Raw genomic sequence first — 18,987 nt, forward strand, 5'->3', positions numbered from 1 at the left:
TCAATATTATCATCCTGGTACATCCACACGGATGTTTCCAGTTGTCTAATGTTATAAATATTATCGTCCTGGTACATCCACAGGGATGCGTATGCAACACCCTGTGGACAAGATGATAATACTTTAATGTACAATGATCAAACGAATCTCGAGTTGGTTTAACGGTATATAGAAATTGCTTTTGAGTTGGGTGTCGCTCCTTTGTATTTTTTCATTTTTAACAAGCTGAATATAAATTAAAAATAAAGGCGTTAAGGGGAGGGAGGGGGACCTACCACCTGTAAAAATTCTAATTCTACACAAGTCTTGTATTTCTTTGTAATTATCCATGTTCTATAACATCAGTCTTACTTTTCTTTGTAAAAAAATATCCCAATTCTATATTCACCAGTAGTATTATCTTCCTTTGTAGCAATCTCCATTCTACTATAACACCATCCTTACCTAACTTTGTTAAAAAAATAAGAGTGAAAATCCCCATTCTATATTGCCAGTATCATCTCCATTCATAGCAATCTTCATTCTTACCTAACTTTGTTAAAAAAAAAAAATGTGAAAATCCCCATTCTATAACACCAAGTTAAAAAAGAAGGCAATTCTATAACACCAGTCTTACCTTCCATTGTGAAAATCCAAATTCTATGTCACCAGTATTACCTCTCTGTGTAGTAATCTCCATTCTGTAACACCAATCTTACTTCTGTTTATAAGAATCCCTTATTCTGCAATGCTAAGTCTTACCTCACATTGTAGAAACATACATTTGAAAAAACTTTCTCGTTTTATAATGTAAGCAATGTCATTACCATAGCACTAATCAAACCCTTTATTTGTTGGGATCAGACTAGTGGTATGTCCTTTAGAAGGGATCCTCCCCCTTGTGAAAACACAGCACCAGACACCAACCATTGTTTGACAGATTTATTTACAATTTAATGTCAAAAACACAATACATTTGTACACACTCGTGTCCATGCTGTCAAATATATTAACACTTTAGCTGTCCTTATAAAACAGTAATTTTTAAAACTTCAGAGTTTATCCTGACAGTAAACGACCTGATTATTTATCATCAAGTGGAGGTATATTTACATGATAGCAATGCCCTTTTAGGTTATCAGTTTGATATTAAAATCATGATTACTTGTTTCCATGGCAACCATACCATAGGTCTATCATTCCCTGACAATAATGACATATCAGCTGTCAACAACGGAATAATTTAGTTGTTTGTATATATGTTATTTACACATTTCCAGACATATGTACAATAGCTTGAATCAATTAGTTGATTTATTACACTATCATTAATGCTAGTAATAACATTAACAGGTATTCCTAGCTCTGATATAAAAATACATTTCAATTCATATTTGGTATAATTTTTCAACTGTTAACAAACTTAATATCACACATACTCTCTGGGCCCTATATGACGTTCGTTAAGTACTAATCACAATTCCTGGATTAACATCTGAAATGTATAGGATTTGAGGATAAGTGATCTTGTATTCTAGTAAATGTACTTGAATCAATGTCTAGAGGTTTTATATGAGATCTATTAACTTATTTGTTATGTTTCCACATTTAGCTATCAAAACCGTCCCACACTTAAGAGAATAAAATCATTTACTTTAAAAGAAAGTGGTTAAAAATTAAAAGATCCCCAGAAAAGATTTACATCATAAAAACAATGTGCAATAACTCTTCTAAAGACTAATGATTCATATTGCCATTTACGAAAACACAACTTCCTATCATGATGAAAAAATCAGTGGATCTCTGAATACAAAAGAATTTCACTTTTGATGTGTATTTGAAAATAGTGTTGTAGTTAAGTCAATTCTAATCTCAATAACAAGGAGTTACATTCTACTGTACACAAGATGAAAACGTATAATGAGCCAAATCATGTTTGCCAATGTTCCTTCAATTATATCATGAGTTACTCAGGTAAAATATGTTTCAATGTTAAATTTGAAAAGTAATCTTCTGTGTCTCCTTAGTTATGTAATTTTCAACAGAGAACAATACAATCCCTAGCTGTATATTGATAAATTACATTTCTTCCATCAATAAGAGAAACACACGCTGGATCTTAATCAAGTTTCTACTAGGCAGCAAGTCCCTCAAGTTTATTGAACCAGATATCGAAGTGACTGTCAGACTGAAAGTTAAATAAATTGTAGTTGAAGGCAGACACAACTGATACATCTGCCAGACTGAAAATAGATTGAGAATTTTTTCTTATACAACAGGTTGCTTGTAAATTAAGATTGAGAATTTTTCCCTGATACACCAGATTACTTATAAACTAAGATTGAGAATTTTTCCTGATAAACCAGTTTACTTATAAATTAAGTTTTTCCTGATACACCAAGTTACTTATAAATTAAGATTGAGAATTTTTCCTGATTCACCAGGTTACTTATAAATTAAGATTGAGAATTTTTCCTGATACACCAGGTTACTTATAAATTAAGATTGAGAATTTTTCCTGATTCACCAGGTTACTTATAAATTAAGATTGAGAATTTTTCCTGATACACCAGGTTACTTCTAATTTAAGATTGAGAATTTTTCCTGATACACCAGGTTACTTGTAAACAATCAATAACATTAGTCTGAATCCGATAACACAATGATAACTTCTTCAGGACTAGGGGGCGCCACCTGCTGTTTCTGGGACAAAGAGCAAGACTGTGTATCATCTTCACCTGCTAAGTCAATTACTGTTGTGCCTAAAGTCAGGGGTTTAAGATTTACAGTTCTACTTGAGTTCCTGAACATGATCGAGCGTTTCACAGGACTTGGACTAGGAGGGTTTGAGGAATCTTTCTCTTCTTCCAATCTATCAATGTTAGCATCAGACCGACATGGATTGTGTTTTTCATGTTCCGTACTTTCACTAGTGCCATTTTCTAAAGGCCACTTGAGATGGCGTCTAGCTTTTTCCTTGGGACTATTTTCAACAGAATTCATCTGTTCATCCTTTCCAGCACTCACCTCCCCACCCTTCCCAGAATTCATCTGCCCATCGTTTGTGGAAGAGCTATCTTCAGCTATGGATTGTACATTTGATATTTTAAGTGTACACTGATCAGACAGTGATTCATCATTTGTTTCAGAGTTGAAGAGATTGGGAAAGGTTTGTACTTTTGGTAACACAGGCATATGATCCATGTAATCTTCTATACTAACCAGTGTGCCAGACTTTTTTGGCCTGTTTAAGCAATGTATATGATCACTGATGTCACTCCCATTAGGTGAACCCGGGGGTGAATTAGCCACATAAGGTGATCTAGGTTTGGGTGAACTGTCTGAGCATAGTGAACTGGAAGACGAAGGCAGTTTTGGCGAGACACACGGGCTGTCCTTTCTACACACTTGTGGAGAACATTGTGAGGAAAGTGGGGATGCTGCCATCCTGTCTTTACCTAAATGCTTCTGTGCTGATACTGAAACATTTGGAGAATTCAACTCTCTGGTAATTTTAGACGGAGTTGAGGAACGTCCATTGTCAGACAGGAAAGATATTGATGAAGAGCTGCCATCTGTTGCTGCCTTTGTTGGTGAGGTAGAGATTGTCTCCTCATCATCCTCAGAGTCATCATTGAGAACTGAAACATCAAATGGACTTTTTTATTTCATGGGAATATTTATTACATATCGAAATGTTTTCATCCTGAATAACCTGAAACTGAAAACCCGGGCAAGATATATAGTCCTTAAATAAGTGAGGTCTATCATCACAGTTAGTCAATGTGAGCCCAGATACACAGGTGACCAATAAGTCTATCATCATGGTTAGTCATTGTGAGCCCAGATACACAGGTGACAATATGTCTATCATCATGGTTAGTCACTGAGAGTTCAGTAACACAGGTGACAATATGTCTATCATCATGGTTAGTCACTGTGAGTCCAGATACACAGGTGACCAATAGGTTTATCATCACAGTTAGTCACTGTGAGCCCAGATACACAGGTGACCAATAGGTTTATCATCATGGTTAGTCACTGTGAGCCCAGATACACAGGTGACAATATGTCTATCATCATGGTTAGTCACTGTGAGTCCAGATACACAGGTGACCAATAGGTTTATCATCACAGTTAGTCACTGTGAGCCCAGATACACAGGTGACAATATGTCTATCGTCATGGTTAGTCACTGAGAGTCCAGTAACACAGGTGACCAATAGGTTTATCATCACAGTTAGTCACTGTGAGCCCAGATACACAGGTGACCAATATGTCTATCATCACAGTTAGTCACTGTGAGCCCAGATACACAGGTGACCAATAGGTTTATCATCACAGTTAGTCACTGTGAGCCCAGATACACAGGTGACAATAGGTCTATCATCATGGTTAGTCACTGTGAGCCCAGATACACAGGTGACCAATATGTCTATCATCATGGTTAGTCACTGTGAGCCCAGATACACAGGTGACCAATAGGTTTATCATCATGGTTAGTCACTGTGAGCCCAGATACACAGGTGACCAATAAGTCTATCATCATGGTTAGTCACTGTGAGCCCAGATACACAGGTGACCAATAAGTCTATCATCATGGTTAGTCACTGTGAGCCCAGATACACAGGTGACAATAGGTCTATCATCATGGTTAGTCACTGTGAGCCCAGATACACAGGTGACAATAGGTCCATCATCATGGTTAGTCACTGTGAGCCCAGATACACAGGTGACAATGGGTCCATCATCATGGTTAGTCAATGTGAGCCCAGATACACAGGTGACCAATAGGTCTATCATCATGGTTAGTCACTGTGAGCCCAGATACACAGGTGACCAATAGGTCTATCATCATGGTTAGTCACTGTGAGCCCAGATACACAGGTGACAATATGTCTATCGTCATGGTTAGTCACTGAGAGTCCAGTAACACAGGTGACCAATAGGTTTATCATCACAGTTAGTCACTGTGAGCCCAGATACACAGGTGACCAATAGGTTTATCATCATGGTTAGTCACTGTGAGCCCAGATACACAGGTGACAATGTCTATCATCATGGTTAGTCACTGTGAGCCCAGATACACAGGTGACAATATGTCTATCATCATGGTTAGTCACTGAGAGTCCAGTAACACAGGTGACCAATAGGTTTATCATCACAGTTAGTCACTGTGAGCCCAGATACACAGGTGACAATAGGTCTATCATCATGGTTAGTCACTGTGAGCCCAGATACACAGGTGACCAATAAGTCTATCATCATGGTTAGTCACTGTGAGCCCAGATACACAGGTGACAATATGTCTATCATCATGATTAGTCACTGTGAGCCCAGATACACAGGTGACCAATAGGTCCATCATCATGGTTAGTCACTGTGAGCCCAGATACACAGGTGACAATAGGTCTATCATCATGGTTAGTCACTGTGAGCCCAGATACACAGGTGACCAATAGGTCTATCATCATGGTTAGTCACTGTGAGCCCAGATACACAGATGACAATAAGTCTATCATCATGGTTAGTCACTGTGAGCCCAGATACACAGGTGACCAATAGGTCTATCATCATGGTTAGTCACTGTGAGCCCAGATACACAGGTGACAATAAGTCTATCATCATGGTTAGTCACTGTGAGCCCAGATACACAGGTGACCAATAGGTCTATCATCATGGTTAGTCACTGTGAGCCCAGATACACAGGTGACAATAGGTCTATCATCATGGTTAGTCAATGTGAGCCCAGATACACAAGTGACAATATGTCTATCACCATGGTTAGTCACAGTGAGCCCAGATACACAGGTGACAATAGGTCCATCATCATGGTTAGTCACTTTGAGCCCAGATACACAGGTAACAATAGGTCCATCATAATGGTTAGTCACTGTGAGCCCAGATACACAGGTGACCAATAGGTCTATCATCATGGTTAGTCACTGTGAGCCCAGATACACAGGTGACAATAGGTCTATCATCATGGTTAGTCACTGTGAGCCCAGATACACAGGTGACCAATAAGTCTATCATCATGGTTAGTCACTGTGAGTTAAGATATACAGGTGACGATAGGTCCATCATCATGTTTAGTAACTGTGAGCCCAGATACACAGGTGACAATAGGTCTATCATAATGGTTAGTCACTGTGAGCCCAGATACACAGGTGACCAATAGGTCTATCATCATGGTTAGTCACTGTGAGCCCAGATACACAGGTGACAATAGGTCTATCATCATGGTTAGTCACTGTGAGCCCAGATACACAGGTGACCAATAAGTCTATCATCATGGTTAGTCACTGTGAGTTTAGATATACATGTGACAATAGGTCCATCATCATGTTTAGTCACTGTGAGCCCAGATACACAGGTGACAATAGGTCTATCATCATGGTTAGTCACTGTGAGCCCAGATACACAGGTGACCAATAGGTCTATCATCATGGTTAGTCACTGTGAGCCCAGATACACAGACGACAAATTACTCTATTATTAAGGTTAGTCATTGTGAGCCCAGATACACAGGTGACCAATAGGTCTATCATCATGGTTAGTCACTGTGAGCCCAGATACACAGGTGACCAATAGGTCTATCATCATGGTTAGTCACTGTGAGCCCAGATACACAGGTGACCAATAGGTCTATCATCATGGTTAGTCACTGTGAGCCCAGATACACAGGTGACCAATAGGTCTATCATCATGGTTAGTCACTGTGAGCCCAGATACACAGGTGACCAATAGGTCTATCATCATGATTAGTCACTGTGAGCCCAGATACACAGGTGACCAATAGGTCCATCATCATGGTTAGTCACTGTGAGCCCAGATACACAGGTGAAAAATTGCTCTATTATCAAGGTTATTATTGTAATTCAGTTTTAAAATCCTGTAAATAAAGTAGGAAATTTTCTAATATTTTGAACTTATACTACAGAGTTAGAAAGAGATTAGTGGTTGGTAGAAAGCATTTTGAAAGCTTGAGGACTAAAAAAAAAAGAAGCACATAGCCATGCAAATCTCTTATTACATCATGTCCCCTAACACAGAACAACACAAATCACAACAAGACAACAGGTCATGGTCTTTCTCAGAAAACAGTCCCTCTCAGTCATGTTTGATTCAATGGCATCACAAAGCAAATGACTCTGAAGGTAATTGCTCTACATAACTTATATCCCACTGACAGGCCATCCCCTACATCATTCCCATTATAAGGCTACAATGCATGATTCCTTAGAGTTCTCCATTGTTCCCCTTACAAGACTAAATAGGCCTAGAGAGAAGATCCCCGATATATTTCGGAAATAAGACAAGAGTCCCACCCATTCAGAGTATATAACCCCACAAGTCCTAACACAACATATGAGTCTGATAGAAGGTATATACCCACCATAGTCTCAATGCAATGCATGCATTCCCTGGGGGGTATACACCCTTAATTATCCCAATAAAACACATGAGTTCTCAAGGATATATATCCTACAATGTCCCAGCACAACACAGGAGTTCCCCAGGTGTATATATCCTACAATGTCCCAACACAACACAGGAGTTCCCCAGGTGTATATACCCTACAATGTCCCAACACAACACAGAAGTCACCCAGGGGTATATACCCTACAATGTCCCAACACAACACAGAAGTTACCAAGGGATATATACCCTACAATGTCCCAACACAACACAGAAGTTACCCAGGGATATATACCCTACAATGTACCAACACAACACAGAAGTCCCCAGGGATATATACCCTACAATGTACCAACACAACACAGAAGTCCCCAGGGATATATACCCTACAATGTCCCAACACAACACAACACAGAAGTCCCAACACAACACAGAGGTATATACCCTACAATGTCCCAACACAACACAGAAGTCCCAACACAACACAGAAGTCCCCAGGGATATATACCCTACAATGTCCCAACACAACACAGAAGTTACCCAGGGATATATACCCTACAATGTACCAACACAACACAGAAGTTACCCAGGGTTACATACCCTACAATGTACCAACACAACACAGAAGTCCCCAGGGATATATACCCTACAATGTTCCAACACAACACAGAAGTCAACCAGTGATATATACCCTACAATGTCCCAACACAACACAGGAGTTCACCAGGTGTATATACCCTACAATGTACCAACACAACACAGAAGTCCCCAGGGATATATACCCTACAATGTTCCAACACAACACAGGAGTTCCCCAGGTGTATATACCCTACAATGTCCCAACACAACACAGAAGTCCCCAGGGATATATACCCTACAATGTCCCAACACAACACAGAAGTCCCCAGGGATATATACCCTACAGTATCCCAACACAACACAGAAGTCACCCAGTGATATATACCCTACAATGTCCCAAAACAACACAGAAGTCACCCAACACAACACAGAAGTCACCCAGTGATATATACCCTACAATTTACCAACACAACACAGAAGTCCCCAGAGATATATACCCTACAATGTCCCAACACAACACAAAAGTCACCCAGGAGTATATATCCTGCATTGTCCCAACACAACATATAAGTCACCCAGGAGTATATACCCTGCATTGTCCAAACACAACACAGAAGTCACCCAGAGGTATATACCCTACAATGTCCCAACACAACACAGAAGTCCCCAAGGATATATACCCTACAATGTCCCAACACAACACAGAATTCTTCCAGGTGTAAATACCCTACATTATCCAAACACAACACAGATGTCCCCCCAATATAACACAAAAGTCCTCTTAGGAATCATACCCTAAATTGTGGCTCAGACCAGTACAAAGAAAACTTACATCAGTACTCTGATCAGGTGTCAGCTTTAGCAGGTCGAAGGGGATGGTCTGTAGATACAACTAAAGGCCCATGGAGCTTCTTTTGCTCTACTGCTTTTTTGTATTTGACTTCTGGCAAGAAAAATGGTTTTCATACCTTCATGAGCATTTTATAGTTCCATTATTATGGGAAAACTCCTTTACCATAACAATGATTTGATTTTAGCACCAATAACTTGTTTCCAACCTATTCACAACAGTCACAACACAATACAGTAAATACAGAAAGAAAACCTAGAGAAATCACCTTTCTACCAGTCTGACCAGAATCACCTATTGTGTTGAACCTGGAATGATGATTCGAAAAATTGAGAATTAAAATCATTCTTAGGTAAACCTACTTGTTAACCGCAAAAAAGTTTAAGAGTGCAATGTACAGAGAAATTTACCAATTTTTCAGTTATCTTTACAATCATTAAAGGTGAACATGACAGGTCATTCTGGTTGGACTGTGAACAGGTACAGCAAATAAAGATAGCTAACCTAGTGACAACATTTACAGCAAACATGGTGCCAACTATAGGTAAATGACAACATTTACAGCAATCAACTAAAGTTTACTGACAACATATACCACAGACATGGATAAATTGCAAATAAATGGGATTATAGCAAAAAAGGATACCAGTTACAGATAGCAACAGTAACACCAAGGATGAACATCAATTACAGATAACCATAGCAACAAGTAGAACAAACATGGACACCAGATAACAATGGCAAGACATAGACACCAATTACGGATAACAATGACATCAGGTACAGCAAACATGGACACCAATTATGGATAATAATGACATCAGGTACAGCAAACATGGACACCAATTACAGATAACCATAGCAACAGACACAGCACACATGGATACCAAATACAGATAACCATAGCAACAGGTACAGCAAACATGGACACCAATTACAGATTACCATAGCAACAGGCACAGCACACATGGATACCAAATACAGATAACCATAGCAACAGGTACCACAAACATGGACACCAATTATAGATAACCATAGCAACAGGTACAGCCAACATGGATACCAAGACAGTTCCGACAAGACATAAAGCAAACATGGACACCATCATGACACTAATTAAAACAAGAGATCCCAAGGGGACTTTGGCAACCACCCTTTTTTGGCCTTATTTGTTCTTAAAAAATGTTGGATCTTTTCCCTTTTCCTCCTCTTTCCTATATTATGGTTCTTAATTACATGTATATAAAATTTGAAAATAAACATTGATAATAATCTGTAATTGTCAAATCCAAGATGGTAAAATGATGGCCAGTTGTTTTTGTGATCAGCCCAAAATCAAAAGGGCAGAAATATGGACCAAGTGTAAATTTGAGAAAGATCCCCCAGTACTTCTCAAGGAATTGTGATAACAATGACAAACAACAAATGGACAGTGGATTAGGGCAATTTCAATTGTCTTCAATCTGATAACCATGACAACAGTTGCAGCAGACATGCAAACCATCCACAAATGATTTTGTAAATGCAGCAGCAGTTAGAGCAAATACATGTACTGGAACAGTAAAACCCAAGTGAGGGTGTATGTTACATTTGAATGGATGTATGACAGGATTCACTATTTCATCAATACGACTATCAAATCAATAGTTAACACTATCAAATGATTTTAATAAGTGGGAACTGCTGCAGGTTTTGATCTCAACCATAAAATCAAAATTTTACCCAACAATAAAAAGGAATAACAATAACTTAGCAAATAGCAGAGAAAAAAACCAGAAGACTTTTTGATTGACTACCGACCAGGAATATAGGGATCCTAGGGATTTAACAGTATGAGTAACACTCAACTTAGATTAACTTGGTTTATCGACGGATCCCATTATTCCTGAAAAATGTCCTTTTTTGTAAATTATTGAAAAAAATCAACAAACTATTATTAAACTATTAAGGTTTATAAGGTAGTACCAGAACCAGTGGGGAGACATTCAGGTAAACCTACAGGTCCAGTAATACCAGTAGGATTTGTAGGTAAACCTATAGATCTATTGGTAGTACCAGTGGGGAGACTTGTAGGTAAACCTATAGACCTATTGGTAGTACCAGTGAAGAGACTTGTAGGTAAATCTTTAAGCCCAGAAATAGACTTGAAGGTGAACCTATAGGCCTATTGGTATTTCTTTGGGCAGAATATGGGTAAGATCATGTCCATCGGTAATACCATTGGCAGGTTATGGATAAACCTATAACCCTATCGGTATAACCAGTGGGCAGTTTATGGGTAAACATATAGCCCAATCAGTATTACCAGTGGGCAGATTATGGGTAAACATAAAACATATAACCCTATTGGTAATACCAGTGGGCAGATTATGGGTAAACATATAGCCCAACCAACTGATGTGTGATAAACTTCAGATCATATAGAGTATAGGGTACAAACTTACTAACAAAGTACATCCATTAAGCTCTATTTAAGCCTAATGAATATGAAAAATGCAGTTCTGCATACTGTTCACTCAAATCTATGTAACTCAATATGGACAACAAGGCTTTCCAATTCAGTCTCATTCATCCCTGTAACAGGTTCTGTAAGGAAACTATCTATTTAAAATCACATTCTCTCTCTGTAACTTTCCTGAATATGTGTAAACTTGACCATAGATTTGACGTATCACTTCAGATCTAGTGATGAACACTCAAGATTCAGTTGGAAATTCACACAATATTTAACCTATACTGCATAACTTGTTCTAAGTACCAACACTGGACTTGTTTACACTTCCTGAGTGAAATTCATTATGAATGTTTACACAGAATATATTGAAAAGTTTATTTCTGTGAGAAGAACAGTTTTAATACTCATGAAATCCTACTTTCGATCATTTCTGGAACATCCTCCTTGTCCATCATTTCCATTTCTTCTTTGTCTTCTTCTTCCTCTTCCTCTGCCTTTTCATCTACATCCACATCTTCAGGAGATTCCTCTTGCCGTCGACAGAATTTCTCCAAGACCTATCAAACAGTAAGTCTATATCTCATCTCAATTTACAAAATTTGAGATGTTAAATTCTATCATCAAACACAAAATACAGCATTTTAACTCTGATGCTAGGAGACAACCATCATCCATTCAAATAATTTTGACCTTTTCCAACAAATGCCCAAATGTTTACAAATAACCTATAATACAGGTTATTTTTTTGTTCTATGTTTACTCCATTTGTCAAAAATCGATTTTGGGTTCATGGTAATCGTAACAATCCTTATATTAGGTGAGGATTGGTCTGCTATGTCCTAGGTAAGAAGACTATATTAAAATATTGGTGGGTGTTGGCTTGGTGATAAATGATAAGTTGTTATATCTTGGCAATATGACTCCACTTCTGTAAGATTTGATTATCAATCTTAGATTATGAAAGAAGAATAGCTTGTTGTGTGTGCACAATAGGTTACTATAATCAAACTTAACCAAGAATAACATAATAGCATATTACTTACGTCATCAAGTTTGCCTTTCGCAGCTTTCCTGTTCTCATCTAGCTTCTTCTTAAGTTCTGGGTCTCTTAAAGCTGGATCTTCCCTCGACCTAATAGCAAGTAAAAGTTTATTTCACAAATGTACTTGACTATCAATGCTTGCATGTCTGATCATATAAAATTCACAAGGTCATTTTCAAGTCAATGGAATTTTATTTTGAGTTAGAAGTATATGTTTTTATTATAGATGGCAGTAGGGTTTCTAACTCAGAGCTTAAGTAAAGATTTTTTAGTGTCTTTTAGCTAGGATTACAAATGATTCCTAAAGTACAATAAGTTAGGCTTGTAACTATGATTCCTCCCGTAGAGAAACAGTGAGCCTGGTAATTACAACAATTTTTACATTACAGCAACTGTCAAGACTTGTAATTACAGCAATTCCTATGGTAGAACAACTGTAATACCTGTAATTACAGCAATTCCAATAGTAGAACAATTGTAAGACTCGTAATTACAGTAATTCCAAGAGTAGAACAACTGTAAGATTCGTAATTACATCGATTCCCTTGGTAGAACAACTGTCAAACTCGTAATTACAGCAATTCCTTTGGTAGAACTATTGTAAGATTCGTAATTACATCAATTCCCTTGGTAGAACAACTGTAAGACTCGTAATTACAGCAATTCCTATGGTAGAACAATTGTAAGATTCGTAATTACAGCAATTCCTATGGTAGAACAATTGTAAGATTCGTAATTACAGCAATTCCTATGATAGACCAACTGTAAGACTTATAATTACAGCAATTCCTACACCAAAGCATTATTTTGTCTCATGCTTACTGCAAACGTTTAGATTACTACAGTAAAGTGTCAGCGAGTGTTTCTAAATTTTAAGCAACAATTTGAAAGTCTCTTCATTAAATTTTAGAAGTTATAATGGTTTACACCAAATAGATTTCCTATTGTATTAATCAAGTTCCTTTCAGCAAAAGTGTTGTATTTCTCCAAGAGAAAGCCTTCCTATAATTCATGGCAGATATTTTCTCTTTACAGAGGAGTGTTGCTGGCGTTAGATTTGTGGGCTTGATGGAATAATAAAGTGTAGAACTAGTGTTAAACTGAGGGACAGAGAGTTGATGGAATGAAATGATACATGTGAATAATTTTGGACTTATATGTTCACCCTTGTTCATCTTGGAGATGTCCCGGAGACGTCTTCCTTAGATCACTGATTCGCCGTTTCTGCAGAAGGTCACCAATATCCTGAAAAGCCTCCCTTGCTAAGCGGTCTATAGCGGGCCCACTGCAAATGAATATTCATACAGCTTACATATTTTGATACACTAGGTCTATTTCCATACAGCTGTGGATATCATTTCAAGTCAATGTATGCCATTTTTTGCATATCTAACCTCACAAATATAACCACAGTTATCACAGAATACGTTTTTACTATGGACTTACAGACACACTACAAGAGGTAACAGGTATATATTCAACACCTTTGCAACAAGTTCATTAAACAATAAATCAATTTTTACCTTAATCCTAGCTTTTTTTGTTTGCTGGTGTCTCTGATGACCTTCTGGACATCATGGAAATCTGGGAAGATCTTGTGTTTGTTAACAAACTTCTCAAGCTTCCTGTTGACTTCTGGATACCTTGTCCCTACAGTGTATAGTAAGGCATTATAATCCTTGTAATTACAACTTGTAATTACAACATGTGTATAATCCTTGTAATTACAACATTTGTATAATCCTTGTAATTACAACATGTGTATAATCCTTGTAATTACAACATTTGTATAATCCTTGTAATTACAACATGTGTATAATCCTTGTAATTACAACATTTGTATAATCCTTGTAATTACAACATGTGTATAATCCTTGTAACTACAGCATTTGTATAATCCTTGTAATTACAACATTTGTATAATCCTTGTAATTACAACATTTGTATAATCCTTGTAACTACAACATGTGTATAATCCTTGTAATTACAACATGTGTATAACCCTTGTAACTACAACATTTGTATAATCCTTGTAATTACAACATGTGTATAACCCTTGTAATTACAACATGTGTATAACCCTTGTAACTACAGCATTTGTATAATCCTTGTAATTACAACATGTGTATAATCCTTGTAATTACAACATTTGTATAATCCTTGTAATTACAACATTTGTATAATCCTTGTAATTACAACATGTGTATAATCCTTGTAATTACAACATTTGTATAATCCTAGTAATTACAACATTTGTATAATCCTTGTAATTACAACATGTGTATAATCCTTGTAATTACAACATGTGTATAATCCTTGTAATTACAACATTTGTATAATCCTTGTAACTACAACATTTGTATAATCCTTGTAATTACAACATTTGTATAATCCTTGTAATTACAACATTTGTATAATCCTTGTAATTACAACACATGTATAATCCTTGTAATTACAACATTTGTATAATCCTTGTAATTACAACATGTGTATAATCCTTGTAATTACAGCATTTGTATAATCCTTGCTCAAACAACATATTTAATACAATGTGCTATAAACTAGTGGAGGGACATCAGTTGCAGACATGATCAATTAATCTGTTGGAATCCATTGATAAATCAGTCCAATAATTCTCAATTTCAGTATTCTTGTCTTTAATACTGATATTCTACTTGCATGTGGTGTATCATAGCTTCATACCTTTCTAGTGTCAAAGCAATCAATTGTTGTTAACCATGTTTTTCCACTCTCGATTATCAACAACTAAACTTTCCACCATATTTACAATGGCCGCCTCTAAACAGAATCTCTCTGGAATCGTGGTTGTAAATCTTTATTTACCGCCAAGCTCACAACCTTATTTCTTGGAAGGTTTACAGCTAGAACTCTAGAGAGATACCACATAGTGGATGTCATTGTAAATATTCTGGTAAGTAAAGCTGTTGGGGAAATGAGAGGAAAATACTTTGTTTACAATATCTAATTGCTTTGACACATATCAAAGTACATACCTATATCTGTATATATATATGCTATGCTATTATGTTTACAGACATATACTACATCATTTAAAATTTATCAGAGCAATAAAATATACCCTTGTAGTAAAACCGTCTCTCCACCGGACGACCTGTGGTGGACTCTGCACCTTTCAGCTCACAAAGCTTCCTCCACACCTTGACAAACTTATGTTGGTAGCGATCCTCTTGTATGTAAACAGAATCCTCTTCTCCAAGGGCATCCAAAGACAAATCTGCATTTTTCAACTCCTCGATCTTGTTACGAATGTCCTGTAATTAAACATTGTAGCTGGTATGTAAAACAGAGCAAAAGACCATCACATTTTTTAATTTCAGCAACTTCTGACTTGTTTTCATTATGTTTCAAACACACTTCTATTCTGCCTTACATATATATTTTGAAACATTTCATTTGTTACATGTTTAAGAGTTTCAATCATACTTTAACATATATTTTACAATTTTGAGTCAATTGATCCACAAACTGTGTTGTCAGGTTTCTTTTACCAGACTTGTAACTTATTATCTAACCTCCAGCAACTTTTCCAGACGGCGGATCTGACGTTGTGATCCCTTTTTCGCAGTTTCTTCAGAGGAATTCATTGTTACTGGCTGTGCTAATTCTGGTTGAGTTCCTTCATTAATTTCAGTATAATCAACTTCATTTTCATTGTCTTCTTGTTCAGCCACTGATGAAAACTTTGTGTTGTTACCTTTTATAACATGATTTTCTACTTGCTTAGTTTCAACACGTTTTATATCTTTTGTTTTTTCTTCACTTACAGGTTCAGAGGTCTTATCAACACTTTTGTTTTTAAGTGTAACACCAATTTCTTTTTCATTCTCAGAACAGCTTTCTTTTTCTTTCAATGGGAAATAATTTTCCTTTTCATTCTCATCTGAATGTTCTGATTTCAGTGGTGTTGAGCTATCCATTGGAGCGGTTTCCTTAAGGCGTTCACAGATATCTTCCGTTTTAATTTCAAGCTTTTCTAAAACAGGATCATCCTCATTATCTTCCTCATCATCAATTGTGATGCAATCATTATCCAAAACACCAGAAAATAACTCTGGAGAGTTAACAAAACCACCATTGATACCTGAACACCCTTTAGACTTCTCTGTTGTTTCTGTTTTTGCTAAATCACTGGAATCATCTACAGTCATACACAGGTCTCCAACACTGTCTCTGGATACCTGATTTCCCTGAAAATCCTGATCTTTACCTGGTTCTGATGATTCACAATCCCCATTCTTTATTGATCCTGTTTCACAGTTGTTCTCTATATCTTTCGTTTCAGCTTTATCTGTGACCTGATCACAAGTTTTGTTGATATCCTTTTCTCTATCACTAGATTCATCAACACATGATTTTGTTGACTTGTTTTTCGGAGATATTTTACTTAAACTGTTTGATTTTGGAGGGACCTTATATAGGGCTTCACAGAAAGCTGAGCTGTTTTCCGTCTCACTGCAGTCTGTGTCGGTAGAGTTCTCTCGTAAAGATTTTGGACTAGGGGTTTCTGATATATCAGAACCACTTTCTTTACGTTTACGTTTCTTAGAAATCTTTTTATCTGCCTTATTGGATTTTAATTCATTCAAAAAGTCCCTGAGATGAACAAATACTCTACTGTTGTCACTGTCGATTTTGGCTTGTGTTATTTGTAAAACATCTTCAAATTTAGTTGAATTTCTGTAGGCTTGGGAACATTCTTTGTATCTCTTTCTTATCAGAATGGACAAATCTGGTGTCTTCTCAATGAAGCCTTGAATATCTTTCAAAAACTGAAAGAAATTGAGCATCATATATTGTGGTGATCAGACAAAATGTTCAAATATTAATAATACATAATCAGAGATTTTTAGGATTCAAAAAGGTATCTTTTTGTAACCAGGGTAATGAAAATTTTAAAACAACAACTTGGCCTCACCAGTGAAATTCCTACAAAAATTACTGATCATTATACATTGAAAATCAATATTCCATAATAATGTATCATAATATGCAATAAATTGGTATACATTAATGCCAAGTTTGTTCATTGTCACAGGCTTAAATTAGACAACCCACATGACTGCTTTACTATGAAAATACATGTCTATGTGATATTCTGACAACCCCCACCTACCCATTTTCTTGGTAGTCAAGGGCTAAGAGAAGCCCTCTTTTCATGTAATAAATTAATCAATATTAATATGGTCACAAGTTAGGTATACATATACCATAATTTTTTCTTGTCTATCTGGTGATTGCATCTGTTATATTTAGAGAAAACCCAGTGGTTAAAAGTTAACCTCTAACAAACTTAAAAGTTAGTAATACTTACATCAACAACAAAATATCAATACCAAATATACAAGATGAATAGTCACTTCTGATCACAAAATAGATCTAATAGGATCTTCATACACCAATTTTATATTGACAGAAAATACTTACTTTATCAAAGGCTGACTCAGACATATTTTACACTTTTCAAACCTGAAATAAAATTTGAAGAGTAACTGATACAATAAACAATAATGTATGTTTTTGATGGAAAAACCTGTATTCTAGCATAAGCATCAATTTGAAAGAATTACTTTCTGATTTACTTAAACTTAAAGCCATCTAATAAGTTGTAACCAACACATTTATTAATGAAAATTCATAAATATGCTTTTCATAGATATTTAAGTGTGAAACTATATTTCCATGCAGAGCAATTATCTTGATGTGTGTCACTGGCCTAAAACTGTCTCAATTTTCAATAAATGTTGTAGAACAGGAAGCTTGACACTTTCTTTCTTTCTTCACTCTTGCCCAAATATGGCTTATATTTTAAGACACAAGCCATGTATTCTCTATGTATGGTCATTCAAGTATAAATGACACCGAAGTAAACATCTTCATTCATTTAAATAACAAATACTAAACCAATTGGTATTCAATAGGTTAATTTGCCTATTATATGAAAAGTTGTGGTTTACCCCGGCCATCTGCCTATTGTTCTATTTGAGATAAATTTCGTGAAAACCAGTAAACCACATCCCATGTCATATAACACCGAATGAACTTTGACATATTTTATGACTAGAACAATGTGAAAACTGTACCACTTTGGGTAGCTCTAATGTTTCGTGTCATCGGATCACGGTAGCTTTCGATATTCCATGTCAATTTAAAATTTATCAACAGCCTGAAAACTGACAGCACAATATCACGTGAAACAAATTTATAAGCATGACTATGTTACCAGGAGGTGATCGAACACATGTTAAATATATCTGTGTGAAAATATAATTCAATGTATTAACGAAAACTAGAATATTACCATATACGTGCTAATTAAAGTTGAAGCTGCTAATAATTGCTAACATCGCCTACTTGTCTTGGCGCTGAATCGTACAGGAAGTTGGTAGATATGGTAAATAATTTTTAGAACTTTAGAATCTCATAATACAACGAAACAAATTCAGTAGTATTTCTTTATTTCTAAATAGAGAAATTGCTATAAAGCCACAACGTATAACATTTACATATTTGATGAAATTATTTGTAAGATACCGTATATTTACAAAACTAAGTAGCCCAAATGCTATTGCTAAACGTAAACATTTCGTTTCATTCTTAATGCTGATGCTAATATTCAAA

At 36.3% G+C, this 18,987-nt stretch overlaps 1 protein-coding gene across 1 annotated transcript; it reads right to left on the reverse strand.

The window, feature by feature from the left end:
* Window positions 1-965: 965 nt before the first annotated feature.
* LOC132546056 (eukaryotic translation initiation factor 5B-like) lies at window positions 966-18,680 on the reverse strand. Its single transcript, XM_060209752.1, has 9 exons — window positions 18,668-18,680; window positions 17,794-17,835; window positions 15,882-17,138; window positions 15,428-15,620; window positions 13,851-13,977; window positions 13,493-13,612; window positions 12,329-12,416; window positions 11,704-11,842; window positions 966-3,620 (listed from the first exon to the last, which is right to left on the reverse strand). Exons 2-9 carry the CDS (start codon window positions 17,815-17,817, stop codon window positions 2,620-2,622), a joined length of 2,949 nt encoding a protein of 982 aa, XP_060065735.1. The 5' UTR covers window positions 17,818-17,835; window positions 18,668-18,680; the 3' UTR covers window positions 966-2,619.
* Window positions 18,681-18,987: the final 307 nt, after the last annotated feature.

Source organism: Ylistrum balloti, unplaced genomic scaffold (genome assembly GCF_031769215.1).
Source record: "Ylistrum balloti isolate Yb309-2 unplaced genomic scaffold, AGI_CSIRO_Ybal_v1 Utg369874, whole genome shotgun sequence".
NCBI lineage: Eukaryota > Metazoa > Mollusca > Bivalvia > Pectinida > Pectinidae > Ylistrum > Ylistrum balloti.

Bases quoted from the DNA above. Each gene is read 5' to 3' on its own strand.
- LOC132546056 (XM_060209752.1), bottom strand. From the start codon at position 17,817: ATGTCTGAGTCAGCCTTTGATAAA. The intron at 12,417-13,492 runs GTGAACATATAA...ACTTGCTATTAG, and splicing joins CATCTCCAAGATGAACAAGG to GTCGAGGGAAGATCCAGCTT. The intron at 11,843-12,328 runs GTAAGTAATATG...ACTGTTTGATAG, and splicing joins CGAAAGGCAAACTTGATGAC to GTCTTGGAGAAATTCTGTCG.